The sequence below is a fragment of the Salvelinus alpinus genome, chromosome 33 (genome assembly GCF_045679555.1).
Source record: "Salvelinus alpinus chromosome 33, SLU_Salpinus.1, whole genome shotgun sequence".
NCBI classification, from domain to species: Eukaryota; Metazoa; Chordata; class Actinopteri; order Salmoniformes; family Salmonidae; genus Salvelinus; species Salvelinus alpinus.
The window spans coordinates 14,431,665-14,458,020 of record NC_092118.1 but is presented as its reverse complement, the minus strand read 5'-3'; the positions used below and the strand labels follow the sequence as shown (position 1 = coordinate 14,458,020).

Here is a 26,356-nt window from a genome sequence, read left to right as displayed (position 1 = left end):
TGCTTAAGGTGATAACATGTATTGACTAATGGTGTGAATACTGAGGTAAATGTGATATTTCTGTATTTATATAGTTTTTAAATTGAGCAAAAAAAATTAAAAGCATGTTTTCACTTTGTCATTATTTAAACAAACAAAAATATTTAACTAGGCAAGTCAGTTAAGAACAAATTCTTATTTACAATGACGGCCTGCCCCAGCCAAACCCAGACAACGCTGGGCCAATTGTGCACCACCCTATGGGACTCCCAATCACGGTCGGATGCGATTCAGCCTGGATTCGAACCAGGGACCGTAGTGATGCCTCTTGCACTGAGATGCAGTACCTTAGACCGCTGCGCCACACAGAAGCCCATCATGGGATATTTATTTAATCCATTCTGAATCAGGCTGTAAAAAAATGTGTAATAAGTCAAGGGGTATGAATACTTTCTTCAGGCGCTGTCCATGCAAAAATTGGTGCCCACTCGGCTCGCAAATTACATTTAGAGGTGCTAAGTACTCTCGTCCAGCACGCTATTGGAGTGTCTGAGCCCTTACAGAACGCTTTATTTCTGGAGTTCATACGCAGGGTGCAAACCTTCATATACACTCATAATACACACAAAATGTCTAAAGTGCCTAATGTAACAAAGCATCTTCACCAAAATAACTGGTAAAACATGTAGCCTAAACTAACATTGCTAAATACTGTACAAATTTACGTGAACACATTCACAAAAGCATAGCCTCCATCTACCCTCTTTGACGAGACACAGGCACTTACTATTGAGACAGGGGTCGCGTTAGAGTTCAGAAATCAGCATTTTAAAAAAGCGTTTGAAACCATTTCAACTTGCGTTTTATATTGAAAGTCAGTGTTTTTTTGCTGACCAGGGGCGTGCAACTATAGTTTTCTACAGAAAATACATTAGTGCAGCACATTCAGAAAACAGCTTCATTTTCATCAGATGACAACAGAAGAAGTGCAATGCTATTTGGCCAGCAGCCACACAAGTTAATGAGCATACAATGAAAAACCAAGGTCTTTTCTGCAAAAACTACACCTGGTCATCATATTTCTAAATGTTTATCATAGTAAAAAATGCAGCCAGCTATATTTCTTAATGTTTTGTTTGAAGTTAATCTTGCATTTTACCAGAGAAAAGTATGTTTCACTGAGAAAAGTACAGGAGAAAAAGGTAGCTACACATCAGTCAGAGCGCTGTCTGTTGATAGAATGCCCCTTCCTGAATTCTCAGAGTGGAGAAGTGCAACTGAAGCACAAAACTTGTCTGATACCGAGAAGAAATTACAATAAGAAGCATTTTACAGCTGCGTTTACAAAACATGTTATTGCATGTTATTTTCCACCTTATCCAATATCTCACCCTGTCTGCCTCTCAAAGTCCCCACAATAACTTACAGCTCTGAACAACAGCAGCAGCTCAATATGACAGACACCAGAGTCCAGTGGCAGCCTGATATATTTCAAGCATCAAGTATCAGCAGCCGCAGCACGCTTATTTTAATATCTTACTGAGGCAAATTAGATTCAGCCATCCTATCGGTCCTCTACATTGGAGAGGAACCTGACACTGCCACCTGAGAGAGAGGGGAGTAGAGGGATGTGTGCTGCGTGTGAGACCTGCACACTGCCCTTCTTCAAAAGAAATCTACATTATTGATCAGGCTGGCTTCTGCAGGGACCACGCTAAACCTCCTCAGCTCCAGCGCAGGCAGGCAAGACTGCAGAGAAGCAGTCAGCCAGGCAAGCAGGCAGGGGGACTGAGAACAGAGCCAGGCAGGCAGCACCACAGGCCCTTTCACACTGCAGGAACACAACACCACAGGCACAAACACACCTTGCTGTTTGCACTGATGTGCACATCCATGTACATGTTTTGTATTCTAAAGACTGCAGTGAAATGGGAAATTACCTAAAATGTACTGATTATTCTTGAACAATAACATATGGCCTATCGGCCTTTGATAAGTTCTTAGCAGAATAGAAAATGTTCAACAAGGTACTTAGGCTACACAATGAAATAGGGCTAAGTTTTAGTCCTGAACATGATAATGATGACAGAGCTTAACTACTGCAACAACAACAAAAAAGCTATTAGCATATGGAAAAGATAAGCTGGTGCCTTCAACTAGACCCCCATAACAGGCATTCCCGCTAAATGTCCATTGCACTTCGACCACAGTTCAGACATATGGACCTCTGGAATCTTCAGAGGAATCCAATTCAACACGATTTTGAACCTCCCCAAAACAAGCGATTCCATTCAAATGCAAATATCCATCTGAAAGGTTGTGCATTTTTACCCCAGGTCCACATAGAGAAGGCTTCTAACATGACCAGGGTAGGTTAAGGATAGAGGGTCCTTCTGTCTAATACTATAGAAAGAATTATAGTCCTACGACTCATGGTAAGGAAGATAGCTAGGTGGGACAACCACATCCCCTCTGCATTGTAACTAAGTCGCACTGGATTCATTTATTTTTTACCTTTATTTAACGAGGCAAGTCAGTTAAGAACAAATTCTTATTTATAATGACGGCCTACCGGGGAACAGTAGGTTAAACTGCCTTGTTCAGGGGCAGAACGGCAGAATTTTACTTTGTCAACTCGGGGATTCGATCAAGCAACCTTTCGGTTACTGGCCCAACGCTCTACCCACTAGGCTCCCAAGAGCGTCTGCTAAATGACTAGAATATAAATGTATACAGGATGAGGAACAATTATGAAAGGAAGATAGGCAGAGTGATGCAACCAGATAGTGAGGGGAAGATAATGGTAGACATTTTTTTTAAAGGATGAAATTAAGCAATTTGATCAAATGAAGGAAGAAAGCGAGGGAGGAGAGAGGGTTGAATTGAGAATCAGCACCACTCCTGACACAGTTACCAGTGCTTGTTTGTTCAGCACAGCCACCATCCACACTGGCCTCACACACTCCATGGCAAAACACCCAACATTCTGCTGTTGTCAAGGTAACCGTTTCTCCGTACAGCAAAACCCACATTCCAAGGAATTCAAACACTCACTGGCCCGAATCTAAAACGTGTGCTTAAACGTATGTGCTTTCTCCTGGATAGTTTCTGCTTCCTCTTTAAAGAAATACGAAAACCATTCACAGAATCCAAGAGGAAACATGAGTATGATAAACGGAGTGAGTTTTGTGGACGAGGAGGTCGATAGGAAATCAAACCTCACCTCGGGGGGGCAGACACATCCCTGGTCTCCTGTTGATACTGTGTTCAGAAATAACAGACAATAACACTGCCATTTCAAAATGGCCCCTATTTAAACCATAAAGACTTTCTAAATGTCAGGCAGGCAGCAGACATGCACACACATCTACACTACCATGGCTGAGTGCTTGTTTGTGACTGACTAGCTCACAGACACAATGGGAGGGGTTGATGCGCCCCCCCCCCCCCCTGGCTGTCTACCACATACACATGCCCTAGTGCAACAGCAGAGGTGGATTGAGGGTCAGTCAAAGAACACACATTATCCCTCCCCATCTTCAGCTCACTAACCATCACATTTGAGAAGAACCAAAAAGGAGACCTCAGAAATTTCACACAAAAAAATGTAAACCAACCACATAGTCTTTCCTAATCTAAAACAGAGCAGCACATTTCACAGTACCAAATCCAACCCCATCTCATTCTACAGCCCATCATCGCCATCACCATGGTGATGTGTACATTGATATTACATCTACCCTCCTCTGCAGAAGCAAATCAGAGGCTGAATGCCAGGTTGTTAGAATGCATGTGCAGATTTAGCCATGACATTTAAGACAAATTATTTTCAGATTTTACTCTATTATTCATTGGAGCGTAGCGGTGGAAAGGAAGTTAAACTACAAAGCGTACTTCTCCCATAGAATAATATTCCATGTCTTGACAGGATGGGTGGGTAGCTCTTTACATTAACAATTAAGGGGTTTTAATCCATTTGAACCCCAGGAAAGACAGTGAGAGGGCTATCAGAATAATTAAGACTACTATTATTACCAATATTTCATCATTTGACATTGATATGCCCAGAGAAAACCAATAGGAAGAACACACCTGGTAAGAGAGAGGCTACATGTGTGAGAAAGCATTGTAAAATGTGCATTGTCCTCCACCCATCTCCAGCCCTCATGTTGGAGCTGTGATGGCTGCACTGAAATAGTGAGTCACAGCAGAAATTGAGGCAGGGAACAGCGGTGTGTTTCTGTGGAGCAGCTCACTGCATAAGCAGCCTCACGCACTTAAGATTCTGAGACGAACAGGGCTGCAGGAGCCTTGGCTGGTGCACTGACACGGTCTTCCAATGCAGAGAGAGAGATACAGAAAGAGTGGTGAGTAAAAACGGAATAGAACACGGAGGAGATGTACTAGAGGACGAGCCCTGAAGGATAAAGGAGTCAGCAGGCTTCAAGTCGGCTGGAGCATAGCCAAACTGTGCTTGCATTCTCCCTTAAAAAGACCTTCAATAGAAAAACAAGAGAAAAGCGTCAATAATACTGTTTGTCCAGATTGAGACGCCGTAGCCACAATAATTCTGACTATTTTGAGGAATTAATCTAACATAACTCAAGAAATTCGGTCATTAATTGAAGTTTTTGCCAAGGAGATCTTAGTCGCACAAATTTTCATCTGACTAGGATGTTTGGTGCAGTATTTCTCAAGTTAAAACATTTGCATGAGGACGAGTTGTCTCTCGTTGAATGACAACACGCACTTCGTTAAAGACTCCCTACAGACTTCGGTTTCCCTCGAGAGAAGAATATGTGCACAAAAATCCGAAAACCTTACCGAAGTCCAAAACAAACAAAAACATTAAAATGTCATCGTAATATACAGTTGAAGTCAGAGGTTTACATACACTTAGGTTGGAGTCATTAAAACTAATTTTTCAACCACTCCACAAATTTCTTGTTAACAAACTATAGTTTTGGCAAGTCGGTTAGGACATCTACTTTGTGCATGACAAGTAATTTTTCAAACAATTGTTTACAGACAGATTATTTCACTTATTATTAACTGTATCACAATTCCAGTGGGTCAGAAGTTTACATATACTAAGTTGACTGTGCCTTTAAACAGCTTGGAAAATTACAGAAAATGGTGTCATGGCTTTAGAAGCTTCTGATAGGCTAATTGACATCATTTGAGTCAATTGGAGGTGTACCTGTGGATGTATTTCAAGGCCTACCTTCAAACTCAGTGCCTGTCTGCTTGACATCATGGGAAAATCAAAGAAATCAGCCAAGACCTCAGGAAAAAAATGTAGACCCCCACAAGTCTGGTTCATCCTTGGGAGCAATTTCCAAATGCCTGAAGGTACCACGTTCATCTGTACAAACAATAGCACGCAAGTATAAACACCACGAGACTACACAGCAGTCATACCGCTCAGGGAGGAGATGCCTTGTCTCCTAGAGAGATGAACATACCTTGGTGCGAAAACTGCAAATCAATCCCAGAACAACTGCAAAGGACCTTGTGAAGATGCTGGAGGAAACGGGTACAAAAGTATCTATATCCACAGTAAAACAAGTCCTATATTGACATAACCTCTCTTTGTTTACAATGGTGCTAACTCAGATAATAGCATCGTTTGCGTTCGCCGAAAAGCCTATTTGAATTCTGACATGTTGGCCGGATTCACAACCAGTGTAGCTTTAATTTGGTATCGTTCATGTGTGATTTAATGAAAGTTTGATATTTATAGTAATTTATTGCGCTCTGCATTTTCTCTGGCTTTTGGCCAAGTGAGACAGTAGCGTCCCGCCTAAACTCAAGATTTTTGGATATAAATATGAACTTTACCGAACAAAACATACATGTATTGTGTAACATGAAGTCCTATGAGTGTCATCTGATGAAGATCAAAGGTTAGTGATTAACTTTCTCTATTTCTGCTTTTTGTTACTCCTCTCTTTGGCTGGAAAAATTGCTGTGTTTTTCTGTGGCTATGTACTGACCTAACATAATCGTTTGGTGTGCTTTCGCCGTAAATCCTTTTTGAAATCAGACATGCTGGCTGGATTCACAACAAGTGTAGCTTTAATTTGGTGTCTTTCATGTGTGACTTCATGAAAGTTGTATTTTTATAGTAATTTATTTGAATTTGGCGCTCTGCATTTTTACTGGCTTTTGGCCAAGTGGGAACGTTAGCTTCCCACATATCCCAGAGAAGTTAAAATGTATTTGGCGAAGGTGCATGTAAACTTCCGACTTCAACTGTATGCAAACTCTTCTGAACTGTATCGGCTGGGAAGCATGCGGGCGCCTTAAGAGTGACATTAAGATGAGAAAGGAAAGTGACGTGAGGGAAACTGTGACAAGCTTCTCAGAAACCCATAAGATGGCCTCGGTATGATAGGTTATAATAGCAGCAATCAAAGACTCCCTTCACCCAAGTATACAGGAACTGAGGTGGCCAATTACCCTAAACAGACACCAAAATATATAAAAAATTGGGGGGGGAAAGATTATTCCTCAAAGTCGAAGATTTCATTTTCTCACTGATGTAAGATCTGCTGCTAGAGAGCCGACCTGACCGTTTCAAGGACCATTTTGTTTGCCATTTCCTGTTCCCATGGCAGCAAAGGCAGAGGGGTTTCAATGATGGCCGAGTGAATCTGAAGATGGGAGGGAGGTGCAGGCAGCAGCACATGGCACATCATCCCCATACAGCCACCCTAAAAAAAACTCTGCATTATGACTGCCCATAGCCATCCACCCACTCACCAGCTCTCTCTCAGCCAGGCAGCCAGACACAACTAATTCATCTAATCTGCTGCTACACCAGCCTACTTACAGGACATGGACATAAATCATTGGTTTCTGCACCACAGGTATTATGGTTGTTTAAGCACAGTCAACACTTCTCCCTCATCAAGGCAGTATGGGTCATGTGGTAATGTGCTCTGAAGGGGTTTTTCATTCCCATAGCTTTGAGAGGCACGCCGTCTCTGGCCGGGGTCTCACTGTAACGGGAGCTGACCACCATGGCTATTGGGTGCTAGCTGTGGGTGTCAGGTGTTTGTGTGTGTGTGGGGGGGGTGGGGGGGGGGGGGGCATTTCAGAGGATCTCGGTCCTCTGTGTCACTTCCAATCCTCTCCCATCAGCCAGGAGCCAAACTACCAGCCACCAACCCCCCCACCCTCCCCTCCAACAGGCACGGTCCCTGTGATTTCTCATTTTCTCCTCATCGGAAACCTGTCTGCCCAGGAGAAGTGGATATGCATGAATAAAGGCTGGGCAGAAATTACTGCCAAATCCACAGAGGGGATGGGGAACATTTGTGTGGCAGTATGCGTGTACATGCTTGTGTGTGTGTGTGTGTGTGCAAGTCTGTGTGTGTGGTCACTACTGAAGGGTCTATTCAGTTCCGCTTCCCAAGTACCACCTGGAAGATGAAGCATTGAAAACATCAGATTGCAGCTACAGCCAACCACACAGCTGGGCTGTGTTCCTGTACGCAACCAGCCTTAACAGGGATCAGAATAACACTATGAAGTGTTACCACACAAACACTCATTCACACACACAATCACATTCTAACAGGCAGGGGCCACGCTTAAAAGGCCGTGGTGGTCACTCTCACTTCCCCACTAGAGCACTGATGGTGCTGGGCATGGGGCCTGGTGCCTGGTTGTGGGACAGATGCATCAACTTCCTGTTCTCACAGGCAGGGCTGGCATGCAGCGCTGTCCAAACACCACAGCTAGGCTTGATGGGCTGTCAGTAGAGAACGCAATAACCCTGCTTAACAACCCTCTCCAATATCATTCTGTGCTCATACCGCCTATCTCTCTTAAGGGCACACACATATTCAGATTACTACACGTTCACGCTTGAATCGTATGTCAACATAATGTTCCTTTTTTAGATTAGAGGGAAATCAATTGTGACATCCCAAAAAGACAGGAAGAGCAGCATGTCAACTGCCGAAAAGGGGGGGAAAACGCTTTAGCCAATATAGAATATTTTTAATGTTGCAGTGGATCTGTCTTTTTAAGTGGTAAGAATCAGTATCACTCTGCAGTGTCAAATGAAAAGCGAAGAGCTCACAGCAGATAGCAGGCTGAGGCCTGAAGAGTAATAGGCCATTTCTTCACAATCTAAGTCCATATGTCATCAGCAGCACCATGACCCCTTCTTCTAAACATTCCACTGCCAGGAAACACACACACACACACACACTACACGGCTGCAGCATCCCAACGAGGCTGAGGCATGTGTTTGCTAAAGAAATGCTTAAAAGCGCACACTACAGAGGCTTTGATCACCCAGATGAAGAGACTGATGTCTCTCCACCTCACATTCGAGGTGACGCATACCTGGCATTCTCTCACTGAAGTAGAAGTGAACTTTCACAGCCTTTCACTCATTATAGAGCATTTACATGGTGCAGAGACACTGTAGGAAACCTATGACTTGGCATACCAAGCTTTGCAGAAACAGTGGGGAGGGAAAATGCTTGTACCGCATAGCCCCTCCCCCAAACACAGACACGCTAGTGTGTGTGTGTGTGTGTCACAGTGATTTACTCAATGAAGGAAACGAGGCAAACAGTTAGCTCCAACGCCCTTCACTTCCGGTGAACAGCGCTTCCTGAAGAACTCGAGCTATGCATAGGTAAAGTGCCTTTCCAACTGTGTGAGGGAGTATAGAAGCACCTTAAGCAGAGACACTAGCTAGCTAGACCATCCTGAGCAGAAAATGTGTCTGTAGTGATGTGACTCACTACAGACACATTTTGTCTGGGGGGGGGGGTTGCGCTAGGTAGCTTTAGTCGGCTGTACCTGCATCAAAAGTGCAGTATTTCACCCTATAGCTTGTTCTCAATCTTTTTTTAAATAGCCAACATGTTTTCAGAACTTATTTCCATGACTGATCAAAACTCATTTTCTCATTCGCTCTCATGTCTATGCAGCAGACATACACTACCGGTCAAAAGTTGTAGAACACCTACTCATTCAAGGGTTGTTTTTTGTTTTTAAATGTTTTACATTGTAAAATAATAATGAAGACATCAAAACTATGAAATAACACATGGGATCATGTAGTAACCAAAAAAGTGTGAAACAAATCTAAATATATATTTCTATTTGAGATCTTTCAAAGTAGCCACCCTTTGCCTTGACAGCTTTGCATACTTGGCATTCTCTCAACCAGCTTCATGAGATAGTCACCTGTAATGCATTTCAATTAACAGGTGTACCTTCTTGAAAGTTAATTGGTGGAATTTCTTTCCTTCTTAACGCGTTTGAGACAATCAGTTGTGTTGTGACATGGTAGGGGGGTAAACAGAAGATTTGGTAGTTCATTAGAGTTACCAGCCTCAGAAATTGCAGCCCAAATAAATGCTTCACAGAGTTCAAGTAACAGACACATCTCAACATCAACTGTTCAGAGGAGTGAAATGCGTGAAATCAGGCCTTCATGGTCGAATTGCTACAAAGAAACCACTACTAAAGGACACCGATAAGAAGAGACTTTCCTGGGACAAGAAACATGAAAAATTGACATTAGACCGGTGGGAATTTGTCCTTTGGTCTAGAGTCCAAATTGGAGATTTTTGGTTCCAACCGCCGTGTCTTTCTGAGACGCGGTGTTGGTGAACGGATGATCTCCGCATGTGTATTTCCCACCGTAAAGCATGGAGGAGGTGGTATTATGGTGTGGGGGTGCTTTGCTGGTGACCCTGTTTGTAATTTATTTAGAATTCAAGGCACACTTAACCAGCATGGCTACCACGGCATTCTGCCGCAATAAGCCACCCCATCTGGTTTTGGCTTTGTGGGACTATCATTTGTTTTTCAACAGGACAATGACCCAACACACCTCCAGGCTGTGTAAAGGCTATTTGACCAAGAAGGAGAGTGATGGAGTGCTGCATCAGATGACCTGGCCTCCACAACCCCCCAACCTCAACCAAATTGAGATGGTTTGGGCTGAATCGGACAGCAGAGTGAAGGAAAAGCAGTATTCAAGTGCTCAGCATAAGTGGGAACTCCTTCAAGACCGTTAGAAAAGCATTCCAGGTTAAGCTGGTTGAGAGAATGCCAAGAGTGTGCAAAGCTGTCATCAAGGCAAAAGGTGGCTATATGAAAAATCTCTAATATAAAATAGATTTTGATTTGTTTAACACTTTTTTGGTTACTACATGATTCCATAGTTTTGATGTCTTCACTATTAGTCCACATTGTAGAAAACAGTCAAAAGAAACACACTTGAATGAGGTGTTCAAATCGCAATAAAAATCCCAGAATCAAAATACATATAGAATCATGAGGATCGCAATATCTTATTGTGAGGTCCCTGGCAATTCCCAGCCCTCATTGTTTGTGTGGGTGTATGTATGGTTCAGGAGGGTGTATGTTTAGCTAGCTTGACTGTGCATGACTGTGCATGACATGGCCACACCTGGCTGTCCTGGGCCCAGCCAGGAATGCAGATAAGCATGACTGACTGACAGTAGAGAGGGGGAGCAGCAGGCCTCGACCCTGTGAAGTTTCTCAGTGGGTGGCTGGTCTGCGCTCTTACTGCACTTTCAAGTGCTCCAAAAATAACCCTGTTACGCACAATTGAATAATTAATTATGTGAAACATTCATAATAGAATAGCCTTAAATAAACAGCAATAGCCTTAAAAAAGATTTCAATGTGGGCCCTGCAACTGGAATGGTTCTCTAGAAGTGCCACCTGAAATTTCCGTTTTTCAATTTCACACCATCGGATTATCCAAGATTTTCAAAATCTCCTGTGGTACGTTCAAAACAAGACATCATTCCAAGAAATTAGCATGGAATTTCAAACCTAAGGCAAAGTACAGACATGTTAGGCTTTCTACATGGAAAATAACACCTGTGCCATAATTGTAGGTGAAAAATAGCATTGGAAACAACCTCTTGCATACATAATTAGCAAGTAATAAATGTTTCTGTCCTACATACTCCAGCAAGATAAGGCTGGCGTGTTTCTATAAAAAAGCAACACCACCGAGTGAAGTCTGACACGCGTAGGACAAATAATGAAAGCAGGCCTACAGTAGGAGCGTTAGTGTCCAAACACATGCATGACTAACATTCTTAAGTTTAAGTTTGGAACCACCAAGATGCTTCCTAGAGCTGACCGGTCTTGGTCAGGGAGGTGGCCAAGAACCCAATGGTCACTATGGCGATGGAAGAAGCTCGCTAAAGGACAACCATCTCTGCAGCACTCCACCAATCAGGCTTTTATGCTAGAGTGGCCAAACGGAAGCCACTCCTCAGTAAATAAGCACGACAGCCCGCTGGGAGTTTGCCAAGAGGGACCTAAAGGACTCTCAGACCATGAGAAACAAGATTCTCTGGTCTGATGAAACCAAGATTGAACTCTTTGACCTAAATGCCAAGCGTCAAATCTGGAGGAAACCAGGCACCGCTCATCATCTGGCACCGCTCATATCATCCCTACAGTGAAGCATGGTGGAGGCAGCTTCAGGCTGTGGGGACGTTTTTCAGTGGCAGGGACTGGGAGACGAGTCAGGATTGAGGCAAAGATGAACGGAGCAAAGTACAGAGATCCTTGATGAAAACATCCTCCAGAGCACTCAGGACATCAGACCGGGGCGAATGTTCAACTTCCAGGACCACGACCCTAAGCACGCACAAGACAATGCAGGAGTGGCTTCGGGACACGTCACTGAATGTCCCAGCCAGAGCCCGGACATCTCTGGAGTGACCTGATAATAGCTGTGCAGCGACGCTCCCCATTTAACATGACTGAGCTTGAGAGGATCTGCAGAGAAGAAATGGGAGAAACTCCCCAAATACAGGTGTGCCAAGCTTGTAGTATCACACCCAAGAAGACTCGAGGCTGTAATCACTGCCAAAGGTGCTTCAACAAAGTACTGAGTAAAGGGTCTGAAAGCTTCATTTGAATATATATGCAAAAATTTCTACAAACCTGTTTTTGCTTTGTCATTATGGGGTATTGTGTGTAGATTGATGAGGAAAAGTTTTTTTTAATCAATTTTAGAATAAGGCTGTAATGTAACAAAATGTGGAAACGGTCAAGGGGTCTGAATACTTTCCGAATGCACTGTATGAGAAACTTTAGGAAAAACAGGTGTATCAACAAGCACCTCAGCCAGCAGGTGTTGACTATCTATAAGACTCAAACACCACTAACAGGTTTGAAGGGCAGTTGGCTTGGCTGCAAGAGGAAACAGTATTTGGGTGCAAAACAAACTGAAGCATGCTTTAACCTTAGTAGGAAATATGCAAGGCAATCTCAATAGTCAGGTGAAGGTGCCCACAGGGCAAGTAGGACAAACATAAACCTGTCCAAACCAACAGCTCAGCACATGTAGAAAAACACCAACCCAACACAAATCACAGGCAAACCCACCCCCCACCAGACAGAGCCTCTAAATCATCAGTGTTACAGTTCACAAAAGGAGCTCAAAGCAATCCTGGAAAGCTAGCTATATGAACCTAGTCATATGACACACTGGCCTCATTTGTCTGAAACACAGTTGTCTATCAAACCCTAATGAGTAACAGAAAGTTCCTGTGTGCAGGCTTAGGGTTAACATCCAAGATCACAGTGTGGCACCCATTAGAACTGGGAAGGACTGAATACAATGCATAATAACAACCAGAGTATAGGCTAGTGGAAACAAGCCAGGAAATATGGTGGAAACAATGTGATGAAAGAATCATACCAAATGTGTAGTTAAAATACATTGGCAGTGTGCAAAGCACAAAAGCAAACAAAAACTTCAGCTGCTAATTGTTGTAAAGAGAATGACCAACAAACAAACTCCACAAGTCAAAGCTTGGTTGTATATATGTTTTTTGTTATAGCGGAGTGGTGAAAATGTCCTTGGTGGTCAAAGGAGGGTGCTTAGGGCCTTTGTGTGATGTATATGGCACCACGGCTGGTGAAAACAAAGTGTCATAGCCCAGTGGTGGACGTCCTCTTTGGTCTTTGGTTAGGTATGCTTTTCTGTCACGCACTGCCCCACGTCCCCCTCCCCCTTCCTGTCGCTGCATTTCAATGTAAATGGACCGATTGAATGGCTGCAGCTGCCCCATCAAAAGGACAGCAGAGCTGAAGGCCCCAGTGATTGAGATTCAGCCAGGCCACACTCCCCCACCCACCCCATTACCACAAGGACAGGGGAGATACAAGCCCACAACAACCCAGAGTAAACTCAGCTGGCTACTGCTCTAATTCTCTGGCACAACTCTAGCCAGTAGCTTAAACCCATTTCTAAAATGGCAGTCCTCCTCCCAAGCATGTTTTTTCGTGATCGAGAGGCATTTCAAACGCTGGATAAAACCCTGATCACTTAGAACTTGAGCAGCTGAGAGGGAGAGGAAAAAAAGAGAGTATGAAACATTTAAGAGTGAGGAGGAGTGATTGAGACAAGGCAAGCGTTTCCATGTGAGCTGAGCTTGGTCTCTCTCCACCCAGACAGGACAGAGCAGCAGAAGACACGTCAGAGCACTCCTCTTTCAGGGGCTCACAGGCAGCGACTGAAGAACTGGCCGGCCAGGCCAACTACCAAAGGACATTCTCAGTGCCACGTATGGATAATACATCACGCAGTGCTCAGCACTTCCGATCAAAACACCAACTGTTGTCTTCAGCTTTACACCCCCCCCCCCAGCTCACATCTGCCCACGTTAGCAAAGCTGAAGCCTCCCCCACACTCGACACAGTACCAGCTCTCTCACACGCAAACAACTTATTGAACATAAAGTGCTGGACCTTTTGGGAGGAAATACACAAAAATACAACAGTATCCATCTGTAAACAAGGAAGTAAAAGCCCATCATTGAAGCGTTTGCTTCATGACAATGTTTGGGAAACAATAACAGTGTGCTTCTCACCTAAAAGCAATAACAAAATGTTCCACTTCAAGTGTGCCCTTATCAAAAGAACAAAAACAAAACTGTTAAAAGTTGTTTTAAAAATGCAGCAAACAAGAGGATGCGAGACCCGTTCCCTTTGATCTATAAGAGTCAGGGAAGAAATATTATCAAAAGTGCTGCAGTGGAAGATGTGAGTAAAACCTGTGACCAGGAGAGGATGCATCAGACACAGGACTATCCAAACTCCAAATGAGGCTTCCCTGTCCATGGAGCAGAGCAGGGAGAATGGGACACAGCCATGTTATCTTTTGCGCGTGTGTGTGTGTGTGTGGAGGGAGGGGAAGCAATTTCAAAGGGGTTTAAATGGCATTTGACGGTCCAGAGAGATTGCGCTAGTTGGGCGAAGGCTATAAAAGATTTACACTGCAAAGAAAAAAAGTGAACACAAGAGAAGCAGGAGTAGACATCCTTGTTTACTGAAAGACCAACACTCAGCACTGGGGGAGAGTTTGGTAGGAAGGAACCAGACCGTGTGAGGACTTTGAGCTGTATTCTCCCTGTGCCTACACACAATGTATTTTTCTTTCCCCAGTTCAACTAGAAAAAGTAGGTTACCTCAACAACACGCACCATAGTGCTGCTTATGTCAGGCACAGTCATTACGGTGGACCCAGAATGTAGCATCAACAAAATGCAAAAGCGAATGCTAGCAGCATTCTATGGACACATAAGCTTCTGGAACACTGGCTGGCCAATGTGGAACACTGGCTATACCCTAAAGCTGTCCACGGTACTGGTGGGGCCAGCTAAACGACTGGGTTTCTCATCAGCTCATAACACAAAATGTTCATTCCCACATTCAAACATGTGGCCTGGAACCAGAGTAAACAAAAATAAAACAACATTGTGATTCAAGATCCAACACCTTGTCAGAGCAATGACTCAATCCAATGGAAACGGTTGCCTGGGTATAAACATTGTTAATCTTTAGGTGAGCAGTCTCTGAGCCCTGCATACCACAGTAAGTGTGGGGGCAATGCAGCTACTGCACACTGACCTCAGGGCAAAAGCGTAGAGAGGATGTGGTGGGACGAACCACAGATAGTCGCAGTACTGATGTTATGCTGTGTCTTTCCTGCACTGCAGGTTTAGATAGTCGCACAGAGCAGCAACGTAAACACAGTAGAGGGCTGCAAGATGGAGGATGTACAGACTTGCGGAAGCCCTGCCACTCTCCTCTACACAAGACATAACATGCCAAACTGAGCAAGGCCGTCCAATCCAGACTGCCAGAGAGGCATTGTGAAGGGACACTCAATGTTCCCCACTGGGATTTATATTTCTGCCCTGTTATTAGCCTGCTCGGCAGTGCTGAAGGTGTTACGTTACACACTGTGTAGGCAGGAGAGGGCACAGAGTGACCATGTCAAATAGTGGCACTGCCATGACCACACATAGGCTAAAACTCAGGAGACTTGGGCCAGGACACAACAGGAACCACAGTCTCTGGACCTGAGTAAAAGAGGCTCACTTAGGCAGCTGAAGACAAGGCACACCGGATGGCACAGATTGGCTGCCTTGAACAGGAAATTCCAGCTCCCAACACAGCTCCTGACCTCACTGACCCAGGCAGGACACAATTTCCTGTCTCAGGCTTACACACTACAACAGGACACTGTGGTGAAAATCTCCATCTAGGCTATAAAGTTCTCCAAACCCTCACCCTAAAGCTGAAACTAACACTGGGAGTGTACCAAGCGTATACATGGCGTAATGTGTGTTGTACCAGGGTACTAGGGCTACTTATTGATTTAATACATCCAACAGAGCCAAGTTGTATTTACATCAAAAATGAAGAGGGAAGAAGTTGCAAAATAACTACAGAAACTAAGAGACATGAAATTGGCACTTGCAACGTCTTGACAAAGGTGGTGGGGGATTACATGCATTGCTGCAATGAATTTCAACGTGAACGCCCAACAAGCTGAAGAGCTCTGTAAGAAAATACAGCCAGCAGCTCCACTGCAGTGTTTTCAACAGAACTGATACTGCACCAAAACGTTATCAACCACAGTCTACTCCAAGTACAGTAGTCGTCTGTTAGGAATCTTGCCCGTCTTTTCATGCTCTCCCACAACCAGAAATCAAAGCCTTACTGTTATGACTTCTTGTTGACTTAATTTGCATACCATTCCACAGCCACTCAAATGATAGAGCCTGTCAAGCAATGGTATTGGGACTAATATATGAATTAATTAAAAAACACTGCATTACTTTGATGACAATCATAATGATATTCTTGTTAGGAAAGAGTAAATGACACATTTCACAGTAACTGTGTTAATACATTAGAAGTAAAAAAAAATCTAATCAAATGACAAAAACTGGATCCATGGACCATGAGTCGACTAGGAAAACAAACACAAACACATTGCCAAATCGAGGAACAACTTTGGAGAAATCCAGCAACTTTGGAGAGCACTAACGTTAATTTATTATGAGGCAAGTCTTAGCTGATCTCACCACTGCATTACACATCTCGGTGTATTTTTCCCAAAAAGAAATAAGCAGATGAGTTGTATGAAATAACGTCACTGGCAGTGATAGAACATCCCTTGAACACATGGCGTTATTCTTTTTATAAACAACAAAATAGATAAATCGCCTGAAGAGAAGTGTAGGCTATTACATGAATGGCACTGAAGCGTTTCAAATACATTTGAGAGTATATCCCAACTACCTATGCAACGAAATATCTAGCTATAACATCAACAGGATCTGTAGGTCAACAAACTACTCGCAGGCTAGTTGGCTAGTATGCCACGGGTTTCGCCTAGATTAAGCCCTTATTACTTGTCATCTTGCTAGTTAAACGCGTACTGTTACGCAGTTAGAATGCTGAACTGGGGGGAGGGGTGGGGGGTCAGCTAGCTTCATAACACATTTCTTCGACTCGAGCATGAAGCCATGTTATCTACTTAGCTAGACAGCTATGGCTAACGGTATAACTAGCTAGTATATTTAGTTCATTAACAAACACAGTTAGCTAGCCAACTAATGTTATTGCGTCTTACCTTCAACAGAATCTGAGTTACGTCGACAAGCTTATCCCTGATATTCCTGTCCGATGCTTGTTTTTCCCATTTGAGGCCCTCTGGTTCAGCAATCTGCCGTCCGTAGACATCCAAGAAATACTGCAAACATCTCAGTTGAAAATCAGACTACTTGAAGCTAACGTTAGCAAGCTAGGCTAGTTAGCTAGCTAATATTTCTAGGCTAGTGCTAACTAGCTTGCTAATTCCTGAACACCAACAATCGACACATACAGCTTAAAATCTTCTCGAAAACGTCCTTGTACAATTTTTATTTTGTGACCATGGTCTGAAATGAAGATTTGTATGCCCAGTAATCAAAACTGGAACCTTGAGAGGTCAATTTAAAGTAGCTAAAAACGATATTTTGTTTCGGCTTAATCTTCTTTAACTACCCCTTGCAAACTGTTTCCAGACGGCTTTGGCTTCGATATGGGGCTGAAGGAAAGAGAAAGATGCCAAATGAAACACTGATTGTGATTGGCTCTTGAATGTGGGCGGGTACTATTTGTGCACCGATGAAACTGGCGCCATTATGGATCAAATCAATGTACTAAATCTACATTGACACAATAATCTGAAGGCGCGAACATGGTTGACCGAGTACTTCAGTTTCCATGTTTGGGGACCCATCTCCATTATACAGTTGGGAGAAAAGCAAAGGAAATGGAGTACGAAGGCTGGGTGCACTTGATTGACCTCGCCCAGCGTGATCGTATTATTATTCACGTGAACAAACATATTATTGCATACTTAAATCTTATCATACTCCTCCTACTCATGATGTCAGTTGAACCATAGCACCTTTACAGATAACTAGCAGCCTAGTATGACCCAAATGTCCAGATCACAAGTAGGACAGGTCTGAATATCCTATTTCACTTCCAAAACACTTTTTCTCAGTGCAATCATCAATACATGATTTCAATGTCTCAATGTCATAACATTGTTGTTGTTGTTGATGATCTCTGCACACTTTGAAAGTCAGACGGGTTTGGGTTGTTTGGTAATGCATATCGATTGCACCGATTGAATAGCGGCCTCTGCTGGGCGGCAACATGACATGCACGGAAATGTAAGAAGAGCTATCATTGGTTAAGAGAAAAAATAAATATCCTGAATCTGTTTTCTCATTGGCTTATTTAAATGTTCGTCACGGTGATGGGGTGAGCCTTTATTTTGACTCTTTCAGAGCATAATTTGTTTTTAGGTCCTCTACAATATTAAAAGGACATACACGTTGTACTGCATGCTTTTAGGAGGTATTTTTGTTTTGTTTTTGTGACATACTTTGTAAACAACAGGTGTGGACTAAAAGTGAAATGCTTGCTTACTTACGGGCCCTTCCCAAAAATACAAAGAGAAAGAAAATAGAAAAATAATAGTAAATAGTCATGTAAAACACATAATAATACAATTAATAATAGATACACAATAAGTTGATGTGCAGGGGTACGAGTTAATTGAGGTAGATATGTACATACAACTAGAAATAAAGTGACAGATAATAAACAATAGCAGCAGTGTATGTGATGAGTCAAAATACGTTTGTGCAAAAAGGGTAAATGCAGATAGTCTGGGTAGTTAACTATTTAACTAATCGGTACCGCTATTTGGTTACCAATTTAACTAATTGTTACCACTTACCGTGTGGTAGCAGAGAGAACCGTCTATGACTTGGGTGGCTGGAGTCTTTGACCATTTTTAGGGCCTTCCTCTGACACTGCATAGTATAGAGGTCCTGGATGACAGGGAGCTTGACTCCAGTGATGTACTGGGCCTCACGCACTACCCTCTGTAACACCTTGCGGTCGGATGCCAAGCAGTTGCCATACCATGCAGTGATGCAGCCAGTCAAGATGCTCTCAATGGTGCAGCTGTGGAACTTTTTGAGGATCTGAGGGCCCATGCTAAATCTTTTCAGCCTCCTGAGGGGGAAGAGGCTTTGTTGTGTGACCTCTTCATGACTGTGTTGGTGTGTTCAGACCATGAAAGATCCTTAGTGATGTGGACACAGAGGAAGCTTTCAAACCCTCCACTTCAGCCTTGTATTAGGCTACCACGAGTATATCATTTTTGGTATTACCTTAGTCTACCAGGCTATCAGATTGTATCTGGTATTTCTTAGGCAGGGCAGCTTTTACAATCACAATGTCATGCACAAACCTTTATGAACAAGAAAACAACAAAACTTTCCAAGCTGTTTCACCATGATTTTACTGCTAAAAGTAAAATATAAACACAATGAATCCTCTGGTGGCTACTTTGGTGGCTACAGCAGAGAAGTCCTTATAGACTTTATTTAACATACACGAGAGGCAGATACAGTAAAATACAATGATTTATCAGCGCAAATTGTTAATAATAAGTTTATTTTTGTCTTTTCTGACAGTTAGCATCTATTCTATGTGCCATTTTTATTTCAATAAACGTGTTTGCTGGATGTGAAAATCCTGCGCAGGTAGAACGCTCATGAAGCAACGTCGTGACGTAATCAGACAAGAGTTCAGTAATACCTTTTCTATATATATATTTAATGACAATAAATTATATATTTTCCGCAAATTGAAAGTTATGTCTATCTCGGCGTGAATATATATTCAATTCAGATATATAAATGCTCTTTGGTCAAACGAACTATAGCTCTTGGGGTTAAAGTTCGGGGTTCAGCAAATACTTTTTAATTGCGTCAGGATATGTATGTGCTTATTTATTCTCGTGGTCAGCTGAACAAGGAATTTGACCCATTTAATTCACTGACCTTGCTGTAATGATACAAACTCGTTACCAAAACAGAATGATGGGTACATCTACATTTCAGAGCATATCAAAGGATTTGTGAACGAAATCTTGTCGTATAAGATACAGAGACAGTTGTACATATACTGAGGACGGATCAGTGTGAGGAGTGATATGTCTTTAATGTAGCAAACCATCTTTATTATACTTGCCATGTTGAATAACAAAAAAAATTGATAATATAATACTGCGCTGACCACTACTGCAATCGCAAGATCGAAAGCCCATTGTCATTACTGACGTTTGCTAGCCAGGTAGTGAATGCACTGTTAATGGTGACCATGTCAGTTTTATTAGCTAGCCAGCTGTACTGTGGTTGTATCTAACCTGTGCGAACGTTAGGTAGCCTAGCTTTCAGTGTAATGGCAGCTCTGCGACGTGCCAGTTCTTGTAGAAATTACAAGACCATAATATGGACCGTGTCGGGACGCAACAACTGTCAATTTGTCAACAAGCGTCCAAACAACGATTTCGCCAAACTGCAGCAATCGACATGTATGAACTGTAAAAGATTATCAGGCTCACTAAGTCCATTTGTGACTCAACCACATAATGGCCTCAACCCTGGACTCATTCAGGTTAGTTGCCTGTCTTTGTTTCCACCATGACAATAGCTGACTGTCATTAATATCACAATGGTCATGCCACTCCTCTGTTTATGTACTGAAGCTACTGTAACTGTGAGCAACAGGAAAAGGTCCTAGTCTAATATTATGTTACCACTTCTTTATCCAGCAACTGCTACACAGACCCATGAGTCCCAGATTGACAGCAATACGTACACTTCTGATCAAGAACAGCTTGTTGAGAAACCCTGTTGGCCTGTGGAATGTTTTAGGTAAGCAGCCACCCCACCCACTAATTTTGAAGATGGTCTAATATTTCCCAGTCTGATGGCACTGACTCGTAATCTACCTTTGCAGATTTCACAAATTATATTACTCAGTCTAACCAACAAGATAAAAAGAAGAGTGATGGACCTAAGGGGAAAAATCCAGAGGAAGATGAAGGTCAGTAAGAAACCTCCAGGTCAGTAAGAAACACAGGAGTTGTTCGCGGCCCCTCTTAATTCCCCGTTGTCTTTCAGAGGAGAAGAAGCGGCGGGAGCAAGAGGATCAGATGTACAGGGAACGTCTGCGCACTCTCTTCATCATCGCCCTCATCATGAGCCTCCTCAACTCCATCAATACCAGCGGGGGAAACATCTCCTGGAATGACTTTGTCAATGAGATGCTGGCCAAGGGTGAGGTGTCTCGTGTGCAGGTGGTCCCGGAGAGCGACATCGTGGAAATCTACCTCCACCCAGGAGCAGTCATCTTCGGAAGGCCTGTACGTTCCATTTCCTCATTCTAGAATCTGGACACTGATGTACAGTATACTACAAAGCAAAATCAAGGGGTTAGCCAGTTAACTTGCCTAAGTATTCAGATTTTTTTTTTTTTTTTAAAGATGAGCTTGAAATGGGCATGGTCTAATTGATTAAACAAATGAAAACGCATATCTAAATTTAGCTTTTTAATGAACCAGAAGATCAATAGTTATTTCTGGTTGCATATCAATGTTAGCTGGCTAACTCATTGATCCTACTTTGTAGTATACCCCTCAGTTTTTAGAGTGTTGATACATTACATTACATTAATTGATACTTTAATGTTGTGATGGCCATGTCACCTATTTATAAGCACAGGTATCGAGATGATGTTCAGTGAAATATGCCCCCATTCACACGCTTCCTCCGTCTGTCTGTGTGCAGAGGCTGGCTCTGATGTACCGTATGCAGGTGGCCAACATTGACAAATTTGAGGAGAAGCTTAGAGCTGCAGAAGAGGAGCTGAACATTGACGCCAAGGACAGGATACCAGTCTCCTACAAGCGCACTGGCTTCTTTGGAAAGTTAGTTCCCTGACTCTCAACCAACACTTGCATCTGTGATGTGATCATGCAAAACTGAATATCACATGCATGCCATAGTTAGGTAACATGTAATATGTTTATACCTCAATCACATGTAATGTGTGTTTCCATGGCATTGGTACAATACTGTTTTTGTCTCTGTTTCTGTCACAGTGCACTTTATGCTCTTGGAATGGCTGCCATTGGGGTGGCAATCCTGTGGTATATTTTCCGCCTGGCTGGCATGGGTGGAAAAGAGGGCGGCTTCAGTGCATTTGTAAGTAGGGGCTGTTGAACTGTTTTTCCTTTGCTAATGGTCTTAGCCATTTTGTTGTGTTTCTCATGCTCATATGTGATGTGCTCGACAGAACCAGCTGAAAATGGCCAAGTTCACTATCGTGGATGGCAAGTCTGGAAAGGGTGTGAGTTTCAAAGATGTGGCGGGCATGCACGAGGCAAAGATGGAGGTGAAGGAGTTTGTTGACTATTTGAAGGTAAGAGGGTAAATTTGTAAAGAGGTGATATGTGTGATGATTATTAGCAATGTCAACAGGTACATCAGTGTCTTACTGACCCCTGATCTCTCTTGGCAGTGCCCAGACAGGTACCTCAAGCTGGGGGCCAAAGTCCCTAAGGGCTCCCTGCTGCTTGGGCCCCCAGGCTGTGGAAAGACTCTTCTGGCCAAGGCTGTGGCCACAGAGGCACAGGTGCCCTTCCTGGCGATGGCAGGCTCTGAGTTTGTGGAAGTCATTGGGGGTAAGATTGGCATTGCTTCCAATCGGAAGTCAAGTCAGTAATCAGTTAAGTTGTCCAAAGAAGACTGCAAGGTGGACAACAAGTCAAAGCAATAAAGTATATTTTGTCTAAGTGCAGGTCTTGGTGCTGCCAGGGTGAGGAGTCTGTTCAAAGAGGCGCGTGCCCGAGCCCCCTGCATCGTCTACATAGATGAGATTGATGCTGTGGGAAAGAAGCGCTCCAATAACATGTCTGGCTTCTCGAACACCGAGGAAGAGCAGACCCTCAATCAGCTGCTGGTGGAGATGGATGGTGAGGAGGGGGTTTGTTCTGAGTTAACCGAGATTAGGGTTACACAAATAGTTTCCCGCTACTTCGTCACGGTTATCAATCTCTTTATCATAACTGACATGTGAAGGTTTAAGTATTTTTGGGGGGTGGACATAATATACATATCTCATGTCTTTTTTTGGCTATTCAACAACATTGTTTGCACTTATATACTGTTTATTATCATTCTCCAATAGGAATGGGCACTACTGACCATGTGATTGTCCTGGCCTCCACAAACCGGGCGGACATTTTGGACAATGCTCTCATGAGACCAGGTAGACTGGACAGGCACATATTTATTGACTTCCCCACTCTGCAGGTACAGTGCCCTGTCCTCTGACAGAATCTATGTCCAGAAGATCTCCAACGTATTAAGTGTGCATGAGCTGTTTCCTTCTCCTTGTGCATTTCAGGAGAGGAAGGAGATCTACGAGCAGCACCTGAAGATACTCAAGCTCACCCACCCACCCAGCAGCTATTCCCTGCGTCTGGCAGAGCTCACCCCAGGGTTCAGTGGTATGTACACACATGGCTGAAGTTACTCAGTGGGTCTCTCCCACACACTCTCCCACGTGTAACTCTGTGTTGTTGTTTTCTGTCGCACTGCTTTGCTTTATCTTGGCCAGGTCACAGTTGTAAATGAGAACTTGTTCTCAACTGGCTTACCTGGTTAAATAAAGGTGGCATATTTTTTTTAAATTAAAATAAACACACACATAGACTATTATAAACTGGGTGGTTCGAGCCCTGAATGCTGATTTGCTGACAGCCATGGTATATCAGACCATATACTTCAGGTATGACAAAACATGTATTTTTACTGCTCTAATTACGTTGGTAACCAGTTTATAATAGCAATAAGGCACCTCTGCGGTTTGTGATATATGGCCAATATACCACGGCTAAGGGCTGCGTCCAGGCTCTCCGTGATGCATCGTGCATAAGAACAGCCCTTAGCCGTGGTATATTGGCCATATACCACACCTCCTCGGGCCTTTTTGCTTAAATAGCACCCCGCTAAAACAACTATATTCACCTTCTTGTACACTGTCGCGGAACATAGGCTCACAGTTTTCAGAATACACTGATTTACTAACGGGATTGTGTATTACTCTCTCAGGGGCAGACATTGCCAATATCTGTAACGAAGCAGCCCTGCACGCTGCCAGGGAAGGCTACAAGTCCATCGACACCTTCAACTTTGAGTACGCTGTGGAGAGAGTCCTAGCCGGTACGAGGTCACGACGATGTCTATGAATGTCTGCCACCATGGAACTCGCCCGCCAAAGTTGTGGTAGAGATTGATTTCGGGTCCCTTATTGACTTTCTCCATTTGTGTGTCCAGGAAGTGTGAAGAAAAGTAAGATCCTGTCCAAAGAGGAGCAGAGGATTGTAGCGTTCCATGAGTCTGGCCATGCCCTGGTTGGATGGCTGTTAGAGCACACAGAGGCACTCATGAAGGTGACACACCACGTCCATAGCTGTCTATCCACTGTCAGTGTGTCTTTGCTCAATGCGATATTGTTGAATACTATGGAGAATTGAACAGGACCAAAAACATGGTAGATAGCCATATATTGTACAAAGGTGATATATTCACTGGTTGTCTTGTTTGCCAGGTGTCCATTGCCCCCAGGACCAACGCTGCCCTCGGCTTTGCCCAGATCCTGCCCAGAGACCAGTACCTGTTCTCCAAAGAACAGCTGTTTGAGAGGATGTGTATGGCTCTAGGAGGAAGAGCCTCGGAGGCCATCACCTTCAACAAGGTCACCACAGGTAGGGAGTCTGACCATTCATCACAACATACACACACCTATAGCATTCAGTGTGTGAGACGTGTTGGTCTCTGCGCTAGGTGCCCAGGATGACCTGCGGAAGGTGACTCGTGTGGCCTACTCCATGGTGAAGCAGTATGGCATGTCCTCCAGTGTGGGTCAGGTGTCCTTCCCCGAGACGGTGGAGCAGGGGGCTGTCGGACGCAGGCCCTTCAGTCAGGGCCTCCAGCAGCAGATGGACCACGTAAGTCTGCACCTGCCCAAATACACTTTAGAGACGAAACAGTACAAGTAGTAGATTTCCCTGTTGTAAGTTTACCTGTAGTTCTGTTCATTGGAGATAACCTTGTGAAGTATGCCTTGCATTTTGGTTCTTGCAGGAAGCTAAGCTGTTGATAGCACGTGCCTACAGACAGACCGAGAAACTGCTTCTGGATAACAGAGACAAGCTGATAATGGTGAGATCCTCATTCCACATTTGTTAGTCATATTTTTGTGTGATGTGGTGTCTACGTAGCTACCATCTTTTAACACTCATTATGCATTGTGTTCCATTGTCAAACATAACTTTGCATTCACAATTGGCTAACTGTCTTTCTCTGTGTGTATTTTCAGTTGGCCAATGCTCTTCTGGAGCGGGAAGTGGTGAACTATGAGGACATCGAGGCTCTGCTGGGACCCCCTCCCCACGGGCCCAAGAAGATGATTGCCCCTCAGAGCTGGATCGAAGCGGAGAAGGACAAGCAGGACACAGGGGAGGATGATGAGCCACGTCCACCTCCTCGTAGGAAGGACGATGATGAGGATAATGATGAACATCTGAACCTGAGGCCTGTATGACCCGGTCAGTCTCAACACTCCTCTGCAGGAATCTGTACACACACTCCTCCAGCAATATAATGTAGGAGGACCAGAGCGCCTCTCTGTGCGGCTGCACGTTTCCAGTATACAAATCACTATAAACAGTTAAGTGCCACCTCACCTGCTTTTCCTGGTGGATATCAGTTCAGTTTGTTGATCAATATCCATTCACTACAGAGTGAGGTGTAACTAGACGAGGTGTATCTGTTAGTATTAGGACTGTTATTGATGAGGAACAGTGAACTTGTAGACCTTTTAGGACCAAGGGTCCTCTTTCAGTTCCTTAGAGGGAACATTTGATGGGCCTTTTTTTAGGTTTGAAGAGTATTTCAACCATAGTCAAAGTGGCACTTACAAGGATGCTTCTGTTTGATTAACTTTGTCTGGGTCAGCCTTAACATGGCATAAATGGTATACCAATAAAGGTTGTTCATTGCTGCAGTGGATATGCAGTTCATTGTATTATGGGCAGAATCCTACCTTGAGTTGTAAAACTGCGCTCCAAAATCCCTGTGATGCTCAGGGGTGTTTAAATAAAGCTTTATTTGAACTGTCCTGGAGTTGCCAGCGTCGTCTTGTATTCTGTTTACCAAACTTCAATATGAAATTGTCCTTTATTTTTTTGAGTATTATAAAGGAATAGTAATATGAGAGACCACTGCTTTGAATTTTTTTTATGTATTATGTAAAATCTCAATTGTAAATAATTTATACATGTCAATCAAGAAAACAAATGTCACACCCAAACCATTGGTTCTCACAGGAGTTTGAATGTTGCGTATGTTGGAAGTAAAACTGTCCACCAAGCCATATCTCCTCAAATGTAATGGCATTGCTTATTGGCTTCAAATGTTATAATTGTTGGTGTCAAACTGAAATGGCAGGAGAGTTAATTAACAAACTATCAAACGTGTGTGTATCGACCTCCAAGTGAATTTTGATTTAGGAGTTGAGGATTCATGTAATATTGTTAGGGAAAAAATTAAAGATAAATGGAAAA

At 43.4% G+C, this 26,356-nt stretch overlaps 2 protein-coding genes across 4 annotated transcripts in view; one reads left to right on the top strand and one right to left on the bottom strand.

The window, feature by feature from the left end:
* Positions 1–17,392, bottom strand: part of LOC139563012 (ankyrin repeat domain-containing protein 11-like) — a 140,168-nt gene extending 122,776 nt beyond the window's left edge. For 2 of the 3 annotated variants that reach the window (XM_071381243.1, XM_071381245.1), the window contains exon 1: positions 16,943–17,384. The gene's annotated coding sequence lies outside the window, so the exon portion shown is untranslated. Of the gene's footprint in view, positions 1–16,942 lie in introns of all 3 variants that reach the window. The other variant, XM_071381244.1, reaches the window with a different exon arrangement.
* A 2,271-nt stretch (positions 17,393–19,663) lies between these two features.
* On the top strand, positions 19,664–25,911 carry LOC139563223 (mitochondrial inner membrane m-AAA protease component paraplegin-like). Its single transcript, XM_071381638.1, has 17 exons — positions 19,664–20,337; positions 20,495–20,597; positions 20,683–20,769; positions 20,847–21,088; positions 21,513–21,652; positions 21,827–21,929; positions 22,021–22,146; positions 22,246–22,408; positions 22,526–22,699; positions 22,915–23,039; positions 23,134–23,236; positions 23,841–23,951; positions 24,066–24,181; positions 24,340–24,496; positions 24,576–24,739; positions 24,876–24,953; positions 25,111–25,911. Exons 1-17 carry the CDS (start codon positions 20,122–20,124, stop codon positions 25,333–25,335), a joined length of 2,433 nt encoding a protein of 810 aa, XP_071237739.1. The 5' UTR covers positions 19,664–20,121; the 3' UTR covers positions 25,336–25,911.
* Positions 25,912–26,356: the final 445 nt, after the last annotated feature.